Raw genomic sequence first — 26,012 nt, 5'->3', positions numbered from 1 at the left:
ATGGGAAGCTTATAAAACCCAACAAAAGGCAATGAGAAAAGCTATAAGAATGGAAGAGATGAAATATGAGGGCAGACTAGCCAATAATATAGAGCAGGATACCAAAAGTTTTTTCAGTTATATAAAGAGTAAAAGGGAGGTGAGATTTGATATTGGATCACTGGAAAATGATGCTGGCTGGCGAGGTAGCAATAGGGGATAAAGAAATGGCAGAATAACTTAATGGGTACTTTGCACCTGTCTTCACTGTGGAAGACACTAGCAGCATGCCAGAGCTCTGTGAGTGTCAAGGAACAGGAGTGGGAGCCATTGCTATTATAAAGGAAAAAGTGCAAGGCAAACTCAAAGGTCTTAAGGTGGATAAGTCACCTGGAGCAGATGGACTACATTCCAGAGTCCCAAAAGAGGTTGCTGAAGTGATAACGGATGCATTGGTCATTCTCTTTCAAGATTCACTTATCTGGCATGGTCCCAGAGGACTGGAAGAATGCAAATGTCACTCCAGTCTTTCAGAAGGGGCAGGGGGGAGGGTGGAAGGCAAAAGAAAGGAAATTACGGATCAGTTAGCCTAACCTCAGTGATTGGGAGTGTTGGAATCTATCATTAAGGATGAGGTTTCGGGGTACTTGGAGACTAATGATAAAACAAGTCAGTCAGCATGGTTTCTGTAAAAGGAAATCTTGCTTGACAAATCTGTTAGAATTCTTTGAGGAAGTAACAAGCAGGGCAGACAAAGGAAAGCCAGTGGATGTCATTTACTTGGATTTTCAGAAAGCTTTTGATAAGGTGCCACACATGAGGCTGCTCAACAAGATAAAATTCTATGGCAATATCGGAAAGATACTGGCATGGATAGCAGAATGGCTGACAGGTAGGAGGCAGCGAGTGGGAATAAAGGGGGCCTTTTCTGGTTGGCTGTCGGTGACTAGTAGTGTTCCTCAGGGATCAGAGTCGTGACCGTTACTTTTTCACATTGTGAAATGATTGTCAATGATTTAGATAACGGAATTGATGGCTTTGTGGCAGTGTTTGCAGATGGTATGAAGATAGGTGGAGGGATAAGTAGTGCTGAGGAAGCAATGCGATTGCATTAGACAAATTAGAAAAATGGGCAAAAAAGTGGTCGATGGAATATACTGTTGGGAAATGTATGATGATGCATTTTGGTATAACATAACAATAGTACAGACTATTATCTAAATGGGAGAGAAGGTTCAAACATCAGAGGTGCAAAGGGACTTGGGAGTCCTTGTGCAAGACTCCCAGAAGGTTAATTTACAGATTAAGTCTGTGTTAAAGGCAGCAAATGCAATGTTGCTATTTATTTCAAGGGGAATAGAGTATAAAAGGAAGGAGATAATGCTGAGCCTTTATAAGACACTAGTCAGGACAGCACTTGGAGAGTATTGTGAATAGTTTTGGGCCTCGTATATCAGAAAGGATGTGTTGTCATTGGAGAGAGTCCAGAGGAAGTTCACGATGATGATTCTGGGAGTGAAGGGTTTAACATACAAGGAACATTTGGGAGCTTTGAGCCTGTACTCACTGGAATTTAGAAGAATGCCAGGTGATCTCAGTGAAACCTACTGAATGTTGAAAATACTAGATAGGGTGGATGTGGATAAGATGTTTCCTGTGGTGTGGGTATTCAGAACTAGTGGGGACAGCCTCAAAATTGAGGGACAACCCTTTTGAACAGCGGTAAGGAAGAATTTTTTTAGTCAGAGAATAGTAAATCTGTGGAATGCTCTGCCATAGACTGCAGTGGAGGCCAAGACCATGGGTATATTGAACGTGGAAGTTGATAGTTTCCTGATCAATCAGGGCATCAAAGGATATGGCGAGAAGGCAGGTGGTATAGGGTTGAGTGGGATCTGGGATCAGCCATGATGGAATGGCGGAGCAGACTTGATGGGCTGAATGGCCTAATTCTGCTCCTATGTCTTACGGTCTAAATATCTCAAGTGCACACTATTAGCAGAAGATTAATAAAAAGTTAAGAAAATAATTTTCCCCAAAGGTTTAGTGAAGTTGGATAACAAGTGCAATAAAATCTTTGTGGCACTGCATGTGTTGCTCTGGTTTTCCAGCATCTGCAGAATCTGTTTTGCTTACAACTTTGAACTTGCAGTTTCTGTTTTTAAATTAGTTTTAAACTTACTGCTGCATTTAATGATTAACTTTGTGTTCATGTTGATATACTTTCAGTGATGATGAACCTACTTCACTCTTGATCAGTTGACGCGGGCAAAGTAGCTCTTTCAAAGGAAACTGCTGCAACTCCATAAAATAAGACTTTGACTAATTGTCCATCGGGAGGTGAGAATAACCTCGCACTCCGTTTCGTGCAACAACTGCAGTTCACCAAAGATACCCATATTTAATCTCCAAGACCTGCTAAAGCTGTCCATGCAGGAATTACATCTAAACAATTACACTAGCTAGATATATGCCTACATATGACCACTTGACAAGTGCCATCAATTGGAACCTTTAACACTGTACAATAAACTCTGATTTCACTGCAATGCAGAATGCCTTCTTGGCAGCTCCTGATTATCTGAGACAGGGAGTGAATAAAAACAAATCACTGACAAGGCTTCTGGTGCCTTGAGCAGCTACAAAGCCAAACAGCTACACCAGTTCTGACCGACAATTTAGTAAATAACGAAACTGATTTTTTTTAAAAACATAAGGCTCTAATTTAAACGGAAATTCGAGACAGCATATTGAAATTCTAGTTAACCAGCACCAAAGATGGGAGAAATCAAAGTGAGGCATGAGAAACATGAAGCAATTATCCATCTGCCAAAATAGGGGCAATGGTACTTAATTAGCCTATATACCAGGGACATTTCTAACATGCCCATCCCTTTTGAGACTTTTCCAGTTTCCTCATGAGAATTGAAAATGCATTTCAGTATTCCCCAGAAGCTGAACCAAAATAACATGACTGGTCTCCATCAAAGACATGTTCATTCACCTGATTGCCTGGTGTACCTACGCCACTTTATGGTACAACGGTGCAGAGATTACTTATCCATGGCAAAGAATTGCCGAGCGACTCTATGGTTCTCAAAGAGTCAGAGACATCTGTGCAGAGATTACTGATCCAGATCAAAGAATGACCAAGCTTGGATTCCCAATGGTCAATAGAAAAGGGAAAAAAGAATCTCCTGTAGTGCAGGACTATTTCTCAGTAAATATAATTCTGTTACCAGTGCTGGGATGTTATGAAGATTATGAAGCATAGATTCTTATTTATTTATTTAGAGATCCCGCAAGAAATAGGCCATTTGAGCCAAGCTGTCAGCAACTGATCTAACCCCAGCCTAATCAAGGGACAATTTACAATGACCAATTACCCTGCTAATTGGTATGTCTTTGGATTGTAGGAGGAAACCGGAGTACCCAGAGGAAACCCACGCGTTCATCACGGGGAGGACATACAAACTCCTTACAGATGACGTTGGAATTGAACTCTGAACTCCAACACCCCGAACTGTAACGGCATTGTGCTAGCCACTATGCTGCCGTAGCACCCTTATCATCAATATGGAGGTCTTGTTCCATTACCAATCCAAGAATACTATTCTGAGATCTGGGCCTGCTGTACCTTTAGCTTCTAAGTTTAGCACTCCCCCTCTGGCAGTTTGTGGATATATTCTGTTTCGATACTCCTTAGACAGCCAGGTCTTCTTTATGATTTATTTATTCCTTTTCCTTTAATTTATCCGCATTGCTTTTTTTCTTATGTAGTAATCTAAATATTACATTCTACACAATTATGAAGACAATAGTTTTACCAATTGATGTAACACACACAAATACACTCAATGAAGGTGCGTAGCCACTTATTTTAATGTAGCTTTACATGACTTAATTTAACAAAGTGCTTCTCAGAAATGTAATCTGAGAAGGAGATTGCTTGACACGTTCGCTTAGAAGACAATGCCTTTCAGGAAACTCCAGAATAAGCAACTTAGATGACTGAAAGTACATGGGAGCAAAACAGACTTGTGGCATGTGATTGAAGTAGTACTAGAAGCCATTGTTGGAGAGACTTGGAGAAGAGTGAAAGAAACTACTGAGAAAGATAATTACAGAAAGATATTACTGAGGTCAAACATTACTTAGAGTGGGCAAAGGTACAGATTGTCGAGCTGTGGACGGATTTGAGAAAGAACTGCAGAAGAGAACTGGCACCCATGTGACACAAAAGCATGGTATTTCACTATTAAATAGAGTGAGGTAGATCCTTCTACACTGGTGGAACAAAATGTGGCCTTTGTGGTGGAATGCAGACCAGGCCCAACACTCAGGTATGTACTCTTCAGGTTAAAGTCTCAGGTTATGAAGAGTTCAGGTCAGTCCAAGACAATTTCTTGGGAGATAATAAAACTACTGAAGATACAGAAATTATGACTTCATCTCCCTACAATCATCCACTTCTCACAGAGACACTCAGCATCTGACCATAAAGATCATTGTGAAGTCCACTTTGGAGGATAGTGTGGGTACAGTTGCTAGTAGATGTAAGGTGAAAATGTCCACATCTATGATGTGCGCTAAATTCAGGTCACAAGAGACTAATCAAGCAAGTTTCAGACACTGAAAGAGGATTTTTCTATATAAAGAAATCATTATATCAAATAAAGATGAAAAACATCCCCAACATCAAAGAGGGAAACAAGAGTACAAGGAATTAGGATGAAAAGTGTAGTGAGGATTGAGTTACGAATTTGAGAAACTAAGTAATGAAGAGAGGAAAGATAAAAGATGTGATGACTGGTTGACAAAGTGAAAAGGAGATAAGGATTGAAGCGATGGGCTCTAGCTGCCCATGCTGGCATGGGCAATACCAAATTTAAAGCCCAGTCTGTGCTGAGTTAGTGGATGGAAGCTGTCATGGGAGTAACAGTACAATTGTACCAATGTGAGCGTGAAAGACAGACAAAACAAAAGCAAAGACTCTGTTATATAGTTAGGCAATATTTAAATGTGCTGACCTTCACAAAAAACTACCCATTACACAACAGTGGGCTTTAACAATGGCACTGAGGCAATGGATCGGTACTCTTGCAGGAATCAACGAATAAGGGAAAGCATAAAACATGTTGATTTGGTTATCACATCAGAATTGCTGCCCTTCTACCGATAAATTTTCAACATTGTACTGCCACATATAATCATCGTTAGAATCTGCAAATCGGTGTAAAAAAAATACCTACTCCATCATCGAGGGCGGAATAGTGCAGCAGTCTTGGATAGCCGTCAATGGTGACGTTAAGTGTGCTGTGTAAGACGCTTCCACTACCTGCTTGTTCCGATTCACTACATCGAGATAGCGATTAAACTTCTCTCTTATCTTTTTAGCCAGCTGTCAGAGGAACACAAAGGCACAACAAAAGATGAGATCATGGATGAGCATTGCTATGAGTTTACAATCACTTGCATCTTAAAATTCTTCTAAACCCATCCTGAAGTACATCATCAGCAGATGAATATCTTCCCAACATCAATCAAATCAATAGCAGTGTATCTTCCAATATATGTTGGGCCAATAATCTCCATAAAATATTCACAGGAATTTGCTATTTGTCATACCCTCCGTACATCTATTTAAAATATAGTACAAACAGTCTTAAGTGGTTTTGGGTAAACTGTTCCGTTTAGCACCAGTCTCCAAGTAGAAATTAGCCTCAAATTAATTTTTGGAGGATGTTTCCAAACAGCGATGAGTAGACAGATCAAGCACAGATTTACAGTTCACTGCATAGTTGAGAACTTGAACCTGTATCTCGAGATAAGACCTCTGCTATGTAACTGATGAACAAAAAATGCCAGACTGATGCTGCACAACCAACCATTACGATAAAGAATCTACCAGTTAATCCAATGATACATAATACAGATTTAGTTACGCAAACTGAAAATTCAGTCTTTACTACACGAGGAGTATCAAAAATGGCCCACTGCTCGTTTTGGCAATTAGATGGCAACTTTTCAATTACACAAGTTTGCAATCAAGTCGTCACAGCAACACATAAAAAATCTTTGCCTAGTGCAAGAATGTAAACACTGACATCTCATTATTTCAAAAATGGGCTGCATTTTATTTTTCAAGACAAAACAACATACAAGCCCTCTGCCCTTGCAGAGTAAACGAAGGCAGATGAGAAAGAGGCAAGAAAAACGAGAAGAAAATCAGCCAAGCTTGCGGCTTCTGATTATAGTGTAGAAAATTTTTCTGCTCAAGATGTAGGTGGATACAGATGGATCAGGCCCAGCTGCAGGCTTTCAAGTACTCCACTGACGCACCACAGCATGAAGAATTACATTTTACACTATATGTAAAATAAACGGAGCACAGAAACGTATGACAGGACACAGCACCTTCAAGTGAAGAGTCGAAATATGTATTGAAAATACACGATTTTTAAAAGCTAAAATGGCGACAGTTCTGAAAAGAACAAAATGCTGTGCACAGAGTATTCAGAATGTAACATCAAAGCACAAATTAATTTATCTGTGCCTGTATTTGCATTACTAATACAAATACTTCAAATATGAATATTTAATAAACCGCATACAAGTTTTACTAAGTCTGTCTCATCTGCAATTGTTAACAGTGATTAAAGCATGAAATTACATGCTTTGAATAGAGCAACCTAAAAATTAATCTGTGGGTCCTCTTTGATCAAGAAAAAGACTACAAAATTTCACAATGTCTAATTTTGTTTTTCATCTGTTTGCAAACAATGAAGGAAACCTAACTAAACTGTGGATCCTTCAAAGTGTTAGCAGATTTAGCATATTGTCGCCACTATACCAGAGGGGGAAACATACTTAAGAAAGTCTGATTTAATATTGGCCAATAAGTTATTTACAAGATAACTTGTAAATTGTTCTGCTTAAATTTTACAACTCTCTGCCATTCACTTCAACTAAAGTTAGAGCTCAAAATGATGTTTTCTAACACCGGAAAGCAGACATCCCACCCTGCAAAAACTCATTTCAGAGAGGTAGCACCATCAATTTGCAGGAGACTTCCGGGAGAGGTGGGATGTCTGCAATAGAGTTAATCCTTAGCAGCTAGCCAGCTAGCTCAAATAACATGAGCTATGCTAATGAATGAATGACACCTGTTAAACTCACCTCAACATGCCTTTTACAGTCTTAACCCACCATGGGCAATAGAAAAGTCACTGTTGCAAACAGTGCAGCGAGCAACATTGTCATTATTTTTGACCCCTATTAGGCAGGGGTACACTTTAGTGTAGTCCGGGGTGACGTACGTTTTATATTTCTTTGGAACACTCTGCCATGGCGCGCTCTCTCTCTCTTGTGGTCGCTCACGCGCTCTCAAGCTCTCTCTCGCATACTCGCTTGCCTTCGCTCTCGCTCGCGCACGCGCTCTCTCTCGCTCACTCTCAAAAAAATTGATTTCCGTGATATTGTGTATAATTTGCGGGCATCAGGGAGCCACTATTAATATGCGGGAGACTCCCAGAAGTTCCAGGAGAGGTGGGATGTCTGGGAAAGTTAGAAGGGCAGAAACTCCATTTGATTGCTAGATGTTTTGCTCATTATTGCACACTAAACACAAGACTTCATTAAAATGCTAATCACACACATCCAATTCGGCAAAATCATCTTCATCTTTCATTGCTAACTGCTGACCCCTGACCTGAATGCCATCGTTACCCACAATAATGACCTGTCACAATGGAAAGCTCCATAAGCACTTCCTGTACTTCCATTTTATATAACCATATAACAATTACAGCCCGAAAACAGGCCATCTTGGCCCTTCTAGTCCATGCCGAACTCTTACTCTCACCTAGTCCCACCGACCTGCACTCAGCCCATAACCCTCTATTCCTTTCCTGTCCATATATCTATCCAATTTAACTTTAAATGACAACATAGAACCTGCCTCAACCACTTCTGCTGGAAGCTCGTTCCACACAGCTACTACTCTCTGAGTAAAGAAGTTCCCCCTCATGATACCCCTAAACTTTTGCCCTTTTACTCTCAACTCATGTCCTCTTGTTTGAATCTCCCCTACTCGCAATGGAAAAAGCCTATTCACATCAACTCTATCTATCCCCCTCATAATTTTAAATACCTCTATCAAGTCCCCCGTCAACCTTCTATGCTCCAAAGAATAAAGACCTTTCTCTGTAACTTAGGCGATGAAACCCAGGTAACAGTCTAGTAAATCTTCTCTGTACTCTCTCTATTTTGTTAACATCTTTCCTATAATTCAGTGACCAGAACTGTACACAATACTCCAAATTTGGCCTTACCAATGCCTTGTATAATTTCAACATTACATCCCAACTCCTATACTCAATGCTGTGATTTATAAAGGCCAGCATACCAAAAGCTTTCTTCACCACCCTATTCACATAAGATTCCACCTTCAGGGAACTATGCACCATTATTCCTAGATCCCTCTGTTCTACTGCATTCCTCAATGCCCTACCATTTACCATGTATGTCCTATTTTGATTAGTCCTACCAAAATGTAGCACCTCACATTTATCAGCATTAAACTCCATCTGCCATCTTTCAGCCCACTCTTCTAACTGGCCTAAATCCCTCTGCAAGCTTTGAAAACCTACTTCATTATCCACAATGCTGCCTATCTTAGAATCATCTGCACACTTATTAATCCAATTTACCACCCATTCATCCAAATCATTAATGTATATGACAAACAACACTGGACCCAGTACAGATCCCTGAGGCACACCACTAGTCACCGGCCTCCAATATGACAAAAAGCTATCCACCACTACTCCCTGGCACATCCAGCCACTGCTGAACCCATTTTACTACTTCAATATTAATACCTAACAAATGAATCTTCCTAACTAACCTTCCGTGTGGAACCTTGTCAAAGGCCTTACTGAAGTTCATATAGACAACGTCCACCGCTTTACCCTCGTCAACTTTCCTAGTAACCTCTTCAAAAAATTCAATAAGATTTGTCAAACATGACCTTCCACACACAAATCCATGTTGACTGTTCCTAATCAGACCCTGTCTATCCAGATAATTATATATACCATCTCTAAGAATACTTTCCATTAATTTACCCACCACTGATGTCAAACTTACTGGCCAATAATTGCTAGGTTTACTCTTAGAACCCTTTTTAAACAATGGAACCACATGAGCAATACGCCAATCCTCCAGCACTATCCCCATTTCTAATGACATTTGAAATATTTCTGTCAGAGCCCCTGCTATTTCTATACTAACTACCCTCAAGGTCCTAGGGAATATCCTGTCAGGATCCGGAGACTTATCCACTTTTATATTCCTTAAAAGTGCCAGTACTTCCTCTTCTATAATCCTCAGTTTCCAATAACTACCCTATTTGTTTCCCTTACCTTACACAATTCAATATCCTTCTCCTTAGTGAATACTGTACTGAAGAAAAGAAATTGTTCAGAATCTCCCCCATCTCTTTTGGCTCCACACATAGCTGTCCATTCTGATTCTCTAAGGGACCAATTTTATCCCTCACTATCCTTTTTCTATTAATATAACTGTAGAAACCCTTTGGATTTATTTTCACTTACTTACCAAAGCAACCTCATATCTTCTTTTAGCTTTTCTACTTTCTTTCTTAAGATTCTTTTTACATTCTTTATATTTCTCAAGTTCCTCATTTACTCCACACTGCCTGTATTTATTGTAGATATCTCTCTTTTTCCAAACCAAGTTTCCAATATCCCTTGAAAACTATGGCTCTCGCAAACTTTTAACCTTTCCTTTCAACCTAACAGGAACATAAAGATTCTGTACCCTCAAAATTTCACCTTTAAGTGACCTCCATTTCTCGATGACATCCTTCCCATAAAACAAATTGTCCCAATCCACTCCTTCTAAATCCTTTCACATCTCCTCAAAGTTAGCATTTCTCCAATCAAGAATCTCAACCCTGTGTCCAGACCTATCCTTCTCCATAATTATATTGAAACTAATGGCATTGTGATCACTGGACCTGAAGTGCTCCCCAACACAAACCTCCGTCACCTGACCTATCTCATTCCCTAACAAGAGATCCAACACTGCCCCTTCTCCAGTTGGTACCTCTATGTATTGCTACAAAAAACTATCCTGCACACATTTTACAAACTCCAAACCATCCAGCCCTTTTACAGTATGGGCTTCCCAGTCTATGTGTGGAAAATTAAAATCTCTCACAATCACAACCTTGTGCTTACTACAAATATCTGCTATCTCCTTACAAATTTGCTCCTCCAATTTTCACTCCCCATTTGGTGGTCTATAATACACCCCTATAAGTATTACTACACCTTTCCCATTCCTCAATTCCACCCAAATAGCCTCCCTAGACGAGCCCTCTAATCTATCCTGCCAGAGCACCACTGTAATATTTTCTCTGACAAGCAATGCAACACCTTCCCCTTTTGTCCCACCAATTCTATCACACCTGAAGCAATGAAATCCAGGAATACTTAGTTGCCAATCACACCTCTCTTGTAACCATGTTTCACTGATAGCTACCACATCATACTTCCAGGTATCAACCCATGCTTTAAGCTCATCCACCTTTCTTATAATGCTCCTAGCATTAAAATAAATGCATTTAAGAAATTTTCCACCTTATACTGTCTGTTTATCACTAATGGTGCAAACAACTTTACTATTTTCTTTTTCTTCCTTCTCCCCTACATCTGTTCCTACACTCTGGTTCCCCCCCACGCCCCACGTATCTAGTTTAAATTCACTGAAGCCTCTCTAGCAAACCTACTGCAAGAATATTTGTCCCCCTCCAGTTCAGATGTAAACCGTCCCCCTGGAACAGGTGCCACCTTCCCTGGAAAACTGCCCAATTATCTATAAATCTGAAGCCCTCCCTCCTGCACCATGTCTTCAGCCTTGTGTTGATCTGCACTATCTTACTATTTCTAAACCTGCCTGCATGTGGCACTGGTAGCAATCCTGAGATTGCTATCCTGGGGGTCCTGTCCTTTAACTTGACACCTAACTCCCTAAACTCACCTTTCAGGACCTCCTCACTCTTCCTACCCACGTCACTGGTCCCTACATGGACCACGACATCCAGCTGCTCACCCTCCCTCTTGAGAATACTGAGAACTCGATCCGAGATATCGCGGACCCTGGCACTAGGGAGGCAACAGACCATCCGGGATTCTTGATCTCTTTCACAGAACCTCTTATCTGTCCCCCTAACTATCGAATCCCCTATCACTACTGCTCTCCTCTTTTCCCTCCTTCCTTTCTGAGCTGAGGGTCCCATCTCGGTGCCAGAGACGCAACCACTGCAACTTGTCCCTGGTAGGTCATCCCCACCAACAGTATCCAAAACGAGGTACTTATTATTGGTGGGAACGGCCACAGGGGTGCTCTGCTCATTCTGTCTGTTCCCCTTCCCTCTCCTGACAGTCACCCAGCTACCTGTCTCCTGACTCCTAGGGGTGACTTTCTCCCTGTAACTCCTCTCTATTTCTGCCTCTGCCTCCCGAATGATCCAAAGTTCATCTAGCTCCAGCTCTAGTTCCCTGACTCGGTTTGTCAGGAGCTGCAGCTGGATGCACCTCTAACAGGTGTAGTCATCAGAGACAATTGTGCTCGCCCTGACTTCCCACATCCTGCAAATGGAGCACTCAGCTGCCCTAACTGCTGCCTCTACTACCTACTCTTAAGGTAATTAGATTTATTAAAGGAACTTACCCGGCCTTACCTCACTTGGAGTGAAGCTCGTCCTCAGCCTCTGCTCGCTAAAGCCTCAGGAGCCAAAAACTTCCTACTCTGTCTCCCTCTACTTCGTCGCCCACTACAACATCGCCCGCTCCATTAATTTTCTCGCGTTTAAATGATTTTACTTGCTTAACAGTCCAGTTTCTGCTCATCAATATTATTCTTTTTGCACATTAATCAGAAAAATGTTTGCTCCAAGAGAATTACTTTGCAAGCAAAATCAATTACCAAGTATGTACTAGCCAAGTACAAATTAACTGTGTTTGTGGTTGATAAATGTTCTTTGACCATGCAGCTATTTGTCAAGTGAGGATTTGACATTTGACGCAATTCACAGAAACAACCATACACGGGCACGCCCAGAATTAAGGAATGTATGGCAGTTTTCAATGCACTGAGAATATCAATAAGTAAAGGCAAAGGTACCATTTGATCTGTTTGACTATCAGCATTGACACAATGCAGCCACACAAGTCAACATGCTCTCATTTGCCATTTCATTGTCAATGCTCTCCACAAAGAGATAAGATGATAAATTGTTGACGACAGAATAATTTTCTGGTCCAGTGCAATGGATGGATTCCCAACCTGAAACAATGCACCCCTGAGGATTCACCAGCCAGGATTGCCTCAGATGCAAATAAAATATCTTCACTTTCATTTGCTTTCAGTACAACTATTTTGTTTCGCTAACACTTGAAGCAGTTCCCTTGTCATTTTGTAAAGTACATATACAAGACCATAAGATATAGGAGAAGAATTAGGCCATTTGACCCATCGTGTCTGCTCTGCCATTTCATCATGGCTGATTCAATTTTCCTCTCAGCCCCAATCTCCTCCTTTCTCCCACATTCCTTCATGCCTTGACCAATTAAGAATCTATCATTCTCTGCCTTAAATATAAAGACGGCCTCCACAGCTGCCTGTGGCAAAGAATTCCACAGATTCACCACTCCCTAGCTAAAAAAAATTCCTCCTCATCTCCGTTCAAAAAGGACTTCCCTCTATTCTGAGGCTGCGTCCTCAGGTCTTAGACTCTCCCACCACAGAAAATATCCTCTCCACATCCACTCTATCAAGGCCTTTCACCATTCGATAGGTTTCAATGAAGTCACCCCTCATTCTTCTGAATTCTAGTGAATACAGGCCCAGAGCCATCAAATGCTCTTCATATGACAAGCCATTTAATCCTGGAATAACTTTTGTTAACCTTTGAACTCTCTCCAGTTTCAGCACATCCGTTATATGTCATATACGTCCTCATATTAATTTCTGCAGGCATATTCAATAAATCCATAACACAATAATAACCCTAATAGAATCAAACTTGGGCGTCCAACGTTGCCCACAGGATGTTGCCTTGGCTCACCGGCGCCATCTTGCTTTAAATTCGTATAAAAAAATAACACCCAACTCGGCCCACATCTCCTTCGCTTTGTCTGGATGACCTGTACACTGGAAGTAGCCAAGTTCCTGATTTCATTGTTTTCCATTCCAACACCAAATCTATCAATTCATGGTCCGCACTAACAAACCTCTTGTCCACATTCCTTGAGAATTCACAGTTAAAGCAGAATGTCTGGCCATTTTCCTTGCAGGGTCACTACATTAAGAATGATTTTAGATAATACAGGAATAAAATAACAGTAAAATCAAAATATTCAAACAAATACACCTTGTAATTGATGTGTGGTGAAGAACAAGCGTGCTGGGAGACACCCGCATCAGCAGCCAAGTGCTACACAAAATCAGACGGGGTCTCCTGTGAAATACAGTGGGGATACTCTTCCCTCTCACCACCAAGAAGTTGTGGAGATCTACACCTATATGCAACAACATTGTCAATACGCTGACACATTGTGCAGAAAAACACATGGAAAGTCAAAGACTCCAAGTTACTAGGTACTGGCATTCTACTATCCCAATTACTTCTAAACAACAACCAATTGACTCAACTCGAGAAGTTCTTCAGAACGCAGTGTTTAGCTTTGACCAGAACCTGCTGGGAAATACTCAATTCGGAGTAGAACTATTTCTCAGCACAGTTCCCTATGTCTAACATCTGAACTTGCTGACCAAAGTTCACCAGCGATTTCCCCAAATGTGCTACTATGCTGCATCTCACAAAGTTCAGTCAGCAGTTGGAAAGCGGCCAGTGAGTGAGTGGGCCAGTGAAGGAGTGGAACTTTGAGGTTTTGACTCGAGAGGCTTCGACGAGAAGAGGCGGAGGACAAGCTTGCTCGCAGTTAGTCTTTACAATGCCTCCTGAGATGGTGATGTGTCTCTCATGTGAGATGTGGCAGTCTTGGGGGAACAACCCTCTCCCACAGAGTCACATCTGCCAGAAGTGCATACAGCTGGGCGATCTGGAAGACTATGTAAGGAATCTGGAGCAGCAGCTCGATGACCTTTGACTCATAAGGGAGAATGAGGCAGTCACAGATGAGAGCTACAGGAAGGTAGTCACACCTAGGCTGTCGGAAGCAGGTCGTTGGGTGACAGTCAGAGGAGGGAAAGCGAAGGTGAGCAGACAGGTAGTGCAGAGCACCCCTGTAGCCATTCCCCTGAATAATGTTTACCGTCCTGGATACTGTTGGCGGGGACGACCGACCAAGTGTGAGCCAAGGTGGCAGGGCCTCCGGCACAGAGTCTGACCCGGTGGTGCAGAAGGGTGGGACGGAGAAGAGGAGAGCTGTCATCATTGGAGACTCTATAGTCAGGGGAGCAGACAGGAGATTTTGTGGACGTGAGAAGGACACCCGCATGGTTTGTTGCCTCCTGGGTGCCAGGGTCCGGGATGTCTCTGACCGGGTGCACGACATCCTGGTACGAGAGGGAAAGCAACCAGAAGTCGTGATATACGTTGATACCAACGACATAGGCAGGAAGAGGGATGAAGTCCTCAAGTGTGAGTTTCGGTAACTAGGCAGAAGACTGAAGACCAGGACCTCAAGGGTGACGTTCTCAGGATTGCTGCCGGTGCTACGTGACAGTGATGGTAAGAATTGGAGGAGATGGCAGTTGAATGTGCGGCTGAGGAGTTGGTGCAGGGAGCAGGGTATTAGATTTTTGGACCATTGGGATCTCTTCTGGGGAAGGTGGGACCTGTACAGATTGGATGGGTTGCACCTGAACTCGAGGGGGAGCAATATCCTTGCAGGTAGGTTTGCTGGCATGGTTCGGGAGGGTTTAAACTAATTTGCAAAGGGGATGGGACCCGGAGCGATAGGGCAGTGAGAGAAGTGGATGGAGTAAAGCCAGATCTAACATATAGAGAGGCTATGAGGAAAGCGAAGCAGAATAAAGGGTGTAAAGGTAGTAAGGTAGAAGGGCTGAAGTGTGTGTACCTCAATGCAAGAAGCATCAGGAACAAAGGTGATGAACTGAGAGCTTGAATACATACATGGAATTATGATGTAGTGGCCATTAAAGAGACTTGGCTGGCACCAGGGCAGGAATGGATTCTCAATATTCCTGGATTTCAGTGCTTTAAAGTGATAGGGGTGGGGGGGGGAGGGGAGGAGGGGTAGCATTACTGGTCAGGGATACTATTACAGCTACAAAAAGGGTGGGTAATGTAGCAGGATCCTCTTTTGAGTCAGTACAGGGGGAAGTCAGGAACAGGAAGGGAGCAGTTACTCTACTGGGGGTATTCTATAGGCCCCCTGGTAGCAGCAGAGATACAGAGAAACAGGTTGGGAGGAAGATTTTGGAAAGGTGCAAAAATAACAGGGTTGTTATCATGGGTGACTTTAACTTCCCTAATATTGATTGGCACCTGATTAGTTCCAAGGGTTTAGATGGGGCAGAGTTTGTTAAGTGCGTCCAGGACAGATTCCTGTCACAGTATGTGGACAGGCCGACTAGGGGGAATGCCATACTAGATCTAGTACTAGGTAATGAACCGGGTCAGGTCACAGATCTCTCAGTGGGTGAGCATCTGGGGGACAGTGACCACCACTCCCTGGCCTTTAGCATTATCATGGAAAAGGATAGAATCAGAGAGGACAGGAAAATGTTTAATTGGGGAAGGGCAAATTATGAGGCTACAAGGCTAGAACTTGCGGGTGTGAATTGGGATGATGTTTTTGCAGGGAAACGTACTATGGACATGTGGCCGATGTTTCGAGATCTCTTGCGGGACGTCAGGGATAAATTTGTCCCGGTTAGGAAGATAAAGAATGGTAGGGTGAAGGAACCATGAGTGACAAGTGAGGTGGAAAATCTAGTCAGGTGGAAGAAGGCAGCATACATGAGGTTTAGGAAGCAAGGATCAGATGGGTCTATTGAGGAATATAGGGAAGCAAGAAAGGAGCTTAAGAAGGGGCTGAGAAGAGCAAGAAGGGGGCATGAGAAGGCCTTGGCGAGTAGGGTAAAGGAAAACCCCAAGGCATTCTTCAATTATGTGAAGAAAAAAAGGATGACAGGAGTGAAGGTAGGACTGATTAGAGATAAAGGTGGGAAGATGTGCCTGGAGGCTATGGAAGTGGGTGAGGTCCTCAATGAATACTTCTCTTCGGTATTCACCAATGAGAGGGAACTTGAAGATGGTGAGGACAATATGAGTGAGGTTGATGTTCTAGACCATGTTGATATTAAGGGAGAGGAGGTGTTGGAGTTGTTAAAATATATTTGGACGGATAAGTCCCTGGGGCCTGACGGAATATTCCCCAGGCTGCTCCATGAGGCGAGGGAAGAGATTGCTGAGCCTCTGGCTAGGATCTTTATGTCCTCGTTGTCCACGGGAATGGTACCGGAGGACTGGAGGGAGGCGAATGTTGTCCCCTTGTTCAAAAAAGGTAGTAGGGATAGTCCGGATAATTATAGACCAGTGAGCCTTATGTCTGTGGTGGGAAAGCTATTGGAAAAGATTCTTAGAGATAGGATCTATAGGCATTTAGAGAATCATGGTCTGATCAGGGACAGTCAGCATGGCTTTGTGAAGGGCAGATCGTGTCTAACAAGCCTGATAGAGTTCCTTGAGGAGGTGACCAGGCATATAGATGGGGGTAGTGCAGTGGATGTGATCTATATGGATTTTAGTAAGGCATTTCACAAGGTTCCACACAGTAGGCTTATTCAGAAAGTCAGAAGGTATGGGATCCAGGGAAGTTTGGCCAGGTGGATTCAGAATTGGCTTGCCTGCAGAAGGCAGAGGGTTGTGGTGGAGGGAGTACATTCAGATTGGAGGATTGTGACTAGTGGTGTCCCACAAGGATCTGTTCTGGGACCTCTACTTTTCATGATTTTTATTAACGACCTGGATGTGGGGGTATAAGGGTGGGTTGGCAAGTTTGCAGACGACACAAAGGTTGGTGGTGTTGTAGATAGTGTAGAGGATTGTCAAAGATTGCAGAGAGACATTGATAGGATGCAGAAGTGGGCTGAGAAGTGGCAGATGGAGTTCAACCCGGAGAAGTGTGAGGTGGTACACTTTGGAAGGACAAACTCCAAGGCAGAGTACAAAGTAAATGGCAGGATACTTGGTAGTGTGGAGGAGCAGAGGGATCTGGGGGTACATGTCCACAGATCCCTGAAAGTTGCCTCACAGGTGGATAGGGTAGTTAAGAAAGCTCATGAGGTGTTAGCTTTCATAAGTCGAGGGATAGAGTTTAAGAGTCGTGATGTAATGATGCAGCTCTATAAAACTCTGGTTAGGCCACACTTGGAGTACTGTGTCCAGTTCTGGTCGCCTCACTATAGGAAGGGTGTGGAAGCATTGGAAAGGGTACAGAGGAGATTTACCAGGATGCTGCCTGGTTTAGAGAGTATGCATTATGAGCAGAGATTAAGGGAGCTAGGGCTTTACTCTTTGAAGAGAAGGAGGATGAGAGGAGACATGATAGAGGTGTACAAGATAATAAGAGGAATAGACAGAGTGGATAGCCAGCGCCTCTTCCCCAGGGCACCACTGCTCAATACAAGAGGGCATGGCTTTAAGGTAAGGGGTGGGAAGTTCAAGGGGGGTATTAGATGAAGGTTTTTTACTCAGAGAGTGGTTGGTGCATGGAATGCACTTCCTGAGTCAGTGGTGGAGGCAGATACACTAGAGAAGTTTAAGAGATTACTAGACAGGTATATAGAGGAAATTAAGGTGGGGAGGTTATATGGGAGGCAGGGTCTGAGGGTCGGCACAACATTGTGGGCTGAAGGGCCTGTACTGTGCTGTACTATTCTATGTTATGCGGAGGAGCCTTGCACAGAATAGAGTGCGTTATTTGACTTGAGAGGAACAAATGAAATGTAATTTACACTTTAGAATTTGCTTCAATAATTTCTGTTATCTAAAACTATTTAGGTGACATAACACTTTAGGTTTGGTAAATGAATTCTTCGGTATCAAGGACCCACACAAACATTCAATGTTTGTGGATGTAGTTTCATTAGCTGTAAACAATTTTTCACACGTTTTATAGGCAGAGCTTGCTCTACATGCCTCTGTGATGATTTTTGATTGGATTTGCCCCTGACACCAAAATATTGTTACTGTTGGATCAGGAATAGACAAGCCCATTGTGATACACGCTCAGAGGCCACTTTATTAGGTACACCTGTACACCTACTCGTTAATGCAAATACCTAATCAGCCAATCGTGTGGTGACAACTCAATGCTTAAAGCATGCAGACATGGTCAAGATGTTTAGTTGTTGTTCAGACCAAATATCAGAACGAGGAAAAATTGTGGTCTAAGTGACTTTGACTGCGGAATGTTTGCTGGTGCCAGACAGGGTGGTTTGAGCTATTTCAGAAACTGCTGATCTCCTGGGATTTTCATACACAATCATCTGTAGAGTTTACAGAGAATGGTGCAAAAAACAAAGAACATCCAGCGAGCAGCAGTTCTGTTGGCGAAAACATCTTGTTAATGAGACAGGTCAGAGGAGAATAGGCAGGCTAATTCAGGCTGACAGGTAAGTGACAGTAATTCAAATGACACACATCAAAGTTGCTGGTAAATGCAGCAGGCCAGGCAGCATCTCTAGGAAGAGGTGCAGTCGACGTTTCAGGCCGAGACCCTTTGTCAGGACTAACTGAAGGAAGAGTGAGTAAGAGATTTGTTACTTATTTTTATACACACATTCTTTCTCTCACTCTCCTTTTTCTCCCTCTGTCCCTCTGAATATACCCCTTGCCCATCCTCTGGGTTCCCCCCCCCCCGTCTTTCTTCCCGGACCTCCTGTCCCATGATCCTCTCGTATCCCTTTTGCCAATCACTTGTCCAGCTCTTGGCTCCATCCCTCCCCCTCCTGTCTTCTCCTATCATTTTGGATCTCCCCCTCCCCCTCCCACTTTCAAATCTCTTACTCACTCTTCCTTCAGTTAGTCCTGACGAAGGGTCTCGGCCTGAAACGTCGACTGCACCTCTTCCTAGAGTTGCTGCCTGGCCTGCTGCGTTCACCAGCAACTTTGATGTGTGTTGCTTGAATTTCCAGCATCTGCAGAATTCCTGTTGTTTGTAATTCAAATGACGACGAGTTACAACAGTGTTGTGCAGAAGAGCATCTCTGAACGCACAGGACGTTGAACCTTGAGGTGGATGGGATACAGCAGCAGAAAGCCCTGAACATACACTTGGCAGCCACCTCATTAGGTACAGGAGGTATCTAACAAAGCGACCTATGAGTGTATTTGCTAGCAGTAAGAGTCAGTAGCTCATCATAAATGGAAAGTTATAATCCATCCACTCCCAATGAATGTTCAGTACAGACGATATAATACACATGAAGAAGTTAGCTCATGATCAAGGCAATTGAATTATCCATTAGATTTAACCACTGAAGGGAAAAAGGGAAATGTATAGGCTCCGCATCTTCATCTCAAGTAATGGTGAAATGTATCAGTTTAAGTAACACATCTTTAAATGCAGGGCAAACCAATCATGAAGTAAATCCGGTGCTGAGGGACACAGAATTGCAGATTGCCGAGCGTGCATCTCTGTTGGGTCATAAATTATAGTTGCTGCATCTCCAACATGTTGCACCTTTAGACACTGAAGTTTGCCTTAAATATTTCTAATTAGTTTTTCTAAAAATGTGCGGGTCCTCCCCAGTTTAAGAACACCCGACTTACGTACAGCTGAAACAAATGAATAACACTTGGCAGAAAGGATTTGCCGGCTGCTGCTGACTTGGTTTCCAGCTTCAGTTCTGATTTGCAAACTGTCCAGCTTATGAACCATTCGGAGGAACAGCAACATGGATCGTGCAGTGGGGGAGACTCCTGTAATTTAACTTATTTCCCCCTGTCCTTTGCATTCCATTCATTCAGGTAATACAAGGAGAAAAGAAAAAAATCCTTTATCTTTAAAGTTTGTACCAATTTCATTTATTGCTCAGCTTATTTATTCCATTCCTTGATTCTCAGTTTAATAGTTTCTCAGCAATACAGTTCAATGTGGGTCAATTATGAAAACAACTATGTTTGTAACACACACATCAAAGTTGCTGGTGAACACAGCAGGCCAGGCAGCATCTCTAGGAAGAGGTATAGTCGACGTTTCAGGCCGAGACCCTTCGTCAGGACTAACTGAAGGAAGAGTTAGTAAGAGATTTGAAAGTGGGAGGGGGAGATCCAAAATGATAGGAGAAAACAGGAGGGGGAGGAACGGAGCCAAGAGCTGGACAGGTGATTGGCAAAAGGGATATGAGAGGATCATGGGACAGGAGGCCTGGGGAGAAAGACAAGTGGGGGGGAGAGAAACCCTGAGGATGGGCAAGGGGTATAGTCAGAGGGACAGAGAGAGAAAAAGGAGAGAGAAAGAAAGAATGTGTGTATAAAAATAAATAACGGATGGGAAACGAGGGGGAGGTGGGGCATTAGCAGAGGTTAGAGAAGTCAATGTTCATGCCATCAGGTTGGAGGCTATCCAGATGGAATATAAGGTGTTGTTCCTCCAACCTGAGTGTGGCTTCATCTTTACAGTAGAGGAGGCCGTGGATAGACATGTCAGAATGGGAATGAGATGTGGAATTAAAATGTGTGGCCACTGGGAGATCCTGCTTTCTCTGGCGGACAGAGCATAGGTATTCAGCAAAACGGTCTCCCAGTCTGCGCCGGGTCTCGCCAATATATAGAAGGCCACATTGGGAGCACCGGACGCAGTATATCACCCCAGCCGACTCACAGGTGAAGTGTCGTCTCACCTGGAAGGTCTGTCTGGGACCCTGAATGGTGGTAAGGGAGGAACTGTAAGGGCATGTGTAGCACTTGTTCCGCTTACAAGGATAAGTGCCAGGAGGCAGATCAGTGGGGAGGAATGGGGGGGGGGGGAACGACTGGACAAGGGAGTCACGTAGGGAGCGATCCCTGCAGAAAGCAGAGAGGCGAGGGGAGGGAAAGATGTGCTTAGTGGTGGGATCCCGTTGGAGGTGGTGGAAGTTACGGAGAATAATATGTTGGACCCGGAGGCTGGTGGGGTGGTAGGTGAGGGCCAGGGGAACCCTATTCCTAGTGGGGTGGCGGGAGGATGGAGTGAGAGCAGATATGCGTGAAATGGGGGAGATGCGTTTGAGAGCAGAGTTGATGGTGGAGGAAGGGAAGCCCCTTTCTTTAAAAAAGGACATCTCCCTTGTCCTGGAATGAAAAGCCTCATCCTGAGAGCAGATGTGGCAGAGGCGGAGGAATTGCAAGAAGGGGATGGCATTTTTGCCAGAGACAGGGAGAGAAGAGGAATAGTCCAGATAGCTGTGAGAGTCAGTAGGCTTATAGTAGACATCAGTGGATAAGCTGTCTCCAGAGATAGAGACAGAAAGATCTAGAAAGGGGAGGGAGGTGTCAGCAATGGACCAGGTAAACTTGAGGGCAGGGTGAAAGTTGGAGGCAAAGTTAATAAAGTCAACGAGCTCAGCATGCGTGCAGGAAGCAGCGCCAATGCAGTCGTCGATGTGGCGAAGGAAAAGTGGGGGACAGATACCAGAATAGGTTCGGAACATAGATTGTTCCACAAACCCAACAAAAAGGCAGGCATAGCTAGGACCCATACAGGTGCCCATCGCTACACCTTTAGTTTGGAGGAAATGGGAGGAGCCAAAGGAGAAATTATTAAGAGTAAGGACTAATTCTGCTAGACGGAGCAGAGTGGTGGTAGAGGGGAACTGATTAGGTCTGGAATCCAAAAAGAAGCGTAGAGCTTTGAGACCTTCCTGATGGGGGATGGAAGTATATAGGGACTGGACATCCATGGTGAAAATAAAGCGGTGGGGGCCAGGGAACTTAAAATCATCGAAAAGTTTAAGAGCGTGAGCAGTGTCACAAACATAGGTAGGAAGGGATTGAACAAGGGGGGATAAAACCGCGTCGAGGTGTGCAGAAACGAGTTCAGTGGGGCAGGAGCAAGCTGAGACAATAGGTCTGCCAGGACAGGCAGGTTTGTGGATCTTGGGTAGGGGGTAGGAGGTAGAAACGGGAAGTGCGAAGTGTGGGAACTATAAGGTTGGTAGCAGGGGATGGGAGATCCCCTGAGCGGATAAAGTCGGTGATGGTGTGGAAGACAATGGCCTGGTGCTCCTTTATGGGGTCACGATCGAGGGGTAAATAAGAGGAGGTATCCGCGAGTTGTCGCTGTGCCTCGGCAAGGTAGAGGTCAGTACGCCAGACTACAACAGCACCCCCCTTATCGGCGGGTTTAATAGTAAGGTTAGGATTAGTGCGGAGGGAGTGGAGAGCAGAGCGTTCGGAAGGAGTAAGGTTGGAATGGGAACAAGGTACGGTGAAGTCGAGACGGTTGATGTCCCGTTGGCAGTTAGCAATAAAGAGATCCAGAGCAGGCAGAAGACCAGAGCGGGGTGTCCATGAAGAAGAGGAGGGTTGAAGACGGGAGAAGGGGTCATCGGTGGGGGTGGAAGAGTCCTTGCCGAAGAAGTAGGTTCGGAGACGGCGGAAGAAGAGTACCACATCATGGCGAACACAGAACTCGCTGAGGTGTGGGCGAAGGGGTACAAAGGTGAAGACCTTACTGAGGACAGAGCGTTCTGCCTCCGACAGTTGAAGGTCGGAGGGGATGGTAAAGACCCGGCACGGATGACAGCTGGGATCAGAGGAGGGGAGGGGGGAGGCTGGGGGTGTCAGTGGAGAGGGGAGGGTTGGGGTGAGAGGAAGATGGAGCCTCTGAGTACCCAGGAGCTGACGATGGGATCTGAGGGAGACAGGATTGCAGAGTGGTGGTGGGGGAAGGGGAGACGGGAGTCACAACAGCAGCACATAAAGACCCGACCTGGAGTTCAAGGCTGGAGTCGCAGTTGGTGGTTGCACAATCGCTTTGAATGTGTCCATGGTCGTTGCTGGAGTCCGGGTTTTGAATATGCCCTGAGGTGTTGGAGCTGGCGAGATCAATGGCAGAGGCCATCTGAAGTTCATGCCTGCTAGTTTCAGGGCCAGCAGGCTCTGGGGTCCGCAGATGTAGGATCTTGTGTTCTTTGCCTAACATGACAAAGTCAAAAAAACGACAATTGCAGGCATGGATCCGATGGAGGATGAAATAACGGGTAGGACCATTATAGACAGCGAAGAAAGTGTCCCAAAGGTGTGGAGGGGTCTGGTAACAACCAGTTTTCCACAATACATTAATACTTCAACAGCTCATTTAGGATCCATCAATTTCAGGAGGCACTTGCAGGTTTTTTTTCCAGTTTCAATTGTAAACGCAGCCAAATAACTTACTGTTTGTACATGCGGAGCAGTATCGTCAAGCACTGGGTCACAGAATATCGGGCATAGTGCATTTACTGAAATGCTATCAGCAGCGAACAGAGTAGCTTCACCCAAACTTCCAAACAGGTGATGGGAAAAACTGCTACCAAGGAAGGATTCTTGCTCACCCCCAAAAGTAACACCATTCCCTCAGAAGCTTAACGACAGATTAATATGACTTGTGTGGTGGCAGCGAAAAGCAATCTCTCACAAGGCAACTTTCAAACGGGCAAAGAAAATCTCATTAATTTGCCACATCAGCAGAATCTATTTCAGTCTTAAAAGCTTCTTCAGTATTCTTTGCAGCATTACTGCAGTTGCGAATTTAGCAAAAGATTTTAACCCAACATACAAGGATGATTTTCTTTCAAAAAGTAACAGTGATTTTTTTTAAAATCTCAAAGCCAGCCAATTCTCCCACATTCTTTAATCTATATGGATCACGCCTTACATTCCAAGACAGCTTCCCAGACGTTCATGGGACGGCATAAGAAATGAAATTGAAGGTGGATTTACAGTATATATGATCCAACTTCAACTCTGACCAGCTGCGCTTGCTGCACTCTGAAGCTTGGCTTGGGATTGAACTTGAGAGTAACTTGCTGTCATTGCAAGAAGCCAGGAGGAACACAAATAACTATTAAGCCACTAGCCCTATTTCATCAAACTACCCCAGTGACTGGAAAACAAATAAAAGTACAGATGTTGGAACCTGAAATAAAAATAGAAATGCTGGAAGAGCTCAGTCAGGCAAGCAGCATCTGTGGAATGAGAAACCAAGTTTTTGATCCAGTGATATTTCTTCAAAACGGAGAGAAGAGTAGAGGGTTTGTCCAATTCTACTGAGGGTGGACTGCCATTTTGAATGCACAGCATCAATAATCAAAGCTGTGTATATTCCGCCCCAGGCTTATACTGACCTGGCTCTGAACGAACTGTACGAGACCATCAGCACCCTGGAGAATGCACACCCAGAGGCCGACTTCACTGTCGCCGGAGACTTTAATACACTGTCTAAAGTCTCTGAAGTTTTGTCAACACATCCAGATGAGCACACAGGGAGATAGTATACTCGACCACTGCTACTCTCCCTTCCGCAACACTTACAAAACGCTCCTTCACCTCCCATTTGCAAAATCCATCACTCCTCTATTTTGCTGCTGCCGATGTACAGGCAGAAGCTGAAACAAGAGGTGGCCATAGTTAAAACCGTCCACTGTTGGTCTGATCAATGGGTCTCCATGATACGGGACTGCTTTGATGACGTCAACTGGAATATCTTTCGTGATGAGGATGTCTCCAAGTTCACAGATGGAGTCATGAGTTTCATCTGAAAGTGTATTGAGGATGTTGTCCCCCAGAAACCGGTCAGGGTCTATCCAAACCAGAAACTCTGGATCATCAGTTCCATGCGAGCAGCACTTAGCATGCGAGACAGAGCTTACGTTGCCAGTAATCAGCAGGAGCTCAAGAAATGCAGCTACAATCTGTGCAAAGTCATTAAGGCAGTGAAACAACAATACAGGGACAAGATGCAGACACAATTCTCCACCAACAACACACGCTGCTTATGGCAAGGTCTGTACACCATCGCAGACTTCAAAGCTAAATGCGATGGTGCTCCCAATGTCGCTGCCTTTCTCCCAGATGAGCTCAATCTTTTTAACACTCAGTTCAATGTCACCAACACTGAGCCCCTGAGGAGAGCCGCTGAAGCGACCTGCACCTTGGTCATCTCTGAGGCTGAAGTACACAGGTGTTTCCAACGAGTGGACAGTGGCACGGCTGCGGGACTGGACGACATCTCAGGGCGGGTACTCAGGATGTGGGCAGCACAACTGACAGGTGTGTTTACAGACATTTTTAATCCCTCCTTTTCCCAATATAGAGTGCCCTCCTGCTTCAAAACATCCACCATTGTTCCTGTACCTAAAAAGACCAAGGTAACATGTCTGAACAACTGGCATCCTGTCACACTCACCTCAATAATAAGCAAATGCTTGGAGAGGCTGGTCAAGGACTACATCTGTGGCATGCTGCCACCCACACTGAACCCCCTACATTTTGCCTATCAACATAACCGATCGACAGATGACACAATAGCCACAGCTCTACACACCATCCTTACACATCTGGAGAAGGAGGATGCTTATTTGAGAATGCTGTTCTTGGACTTCAGTTCAGCATTCAACACCTTAATTCCCTCCAGGCTTGACAAGAAGCTCAGAGACCTTGGCGTTCACCCTGCCTTGTACAGCTGGACCCTGGACTTCCTGTCCGATGGCCAGCAGGTGGTAAGTGGGCTCCCTCACCTCTGTCCCTCTGACCCCCAACACAGGTGTCCCTCAGGGCTGTGTCCGGTCCCTCCTTTACTCTCTGTATACCCATGACTGTGTTGCCACCCCCAGCTCCAATCTGTTAATTAAATTTGCTGGCAACACTACACTGATTGGCCTAATCCCAAATAATAATGAGGCAGCCTACAGAGAAGAAATCATCACCCTGACACAGTGGCGTCAAGAAAACAACCTCTCTCTCAGCACTGCAAAAACAAAGG

At 44.1% G+C, this 26,012-nt stretch overlaps 1 protein-coding gene across 3 annotated transcripts in view; it reads right to left on the bottom strand.

Annotated features, from left to right (window-relative positions):
• Window positions 1-26,012, bottom strand: part of cachd1 (cache domain containing 1) — a 189,978-nt gene that overhangs the window by 59,957 nt on the left and 104,009 nt on the right. For all 3 annotated transcript variants that reach the window (XM_063064129.1, XM_063064128.1, XM_063064127.1), the window contains one exon: window positions 5,232-5,380. In XM_063064129.1, the coding sequence (XP_062920199.1) occupies window positions 5,232-5,380 (149 nt within the window). The remainder of the gene's footprint in view (window positions 1-5,231; window positions 5,381-26,012) is intronic.

The sequence above is a fragment of the Mobula hypostoma genome, chromosome 12 (genome assembly GCF_963921235.1).
Source record: "Mobula hypostoma chromosome 12, sMobHyp1.1, whole genome shotgun sequence".
In the NCBI taxonomy this organism is placed as follows: domain Eukaryota; kingdom Metazoa; phylum Chordata; class Chondrichthyes; order Myliobatiformes; family Myliobatidae; genus Mobula; species Mobula hypostoma.
Note: the sequence above shows the minus strand (reverse complement) of the source record. Positions and strands in the feature narration are given on the sequence as shown.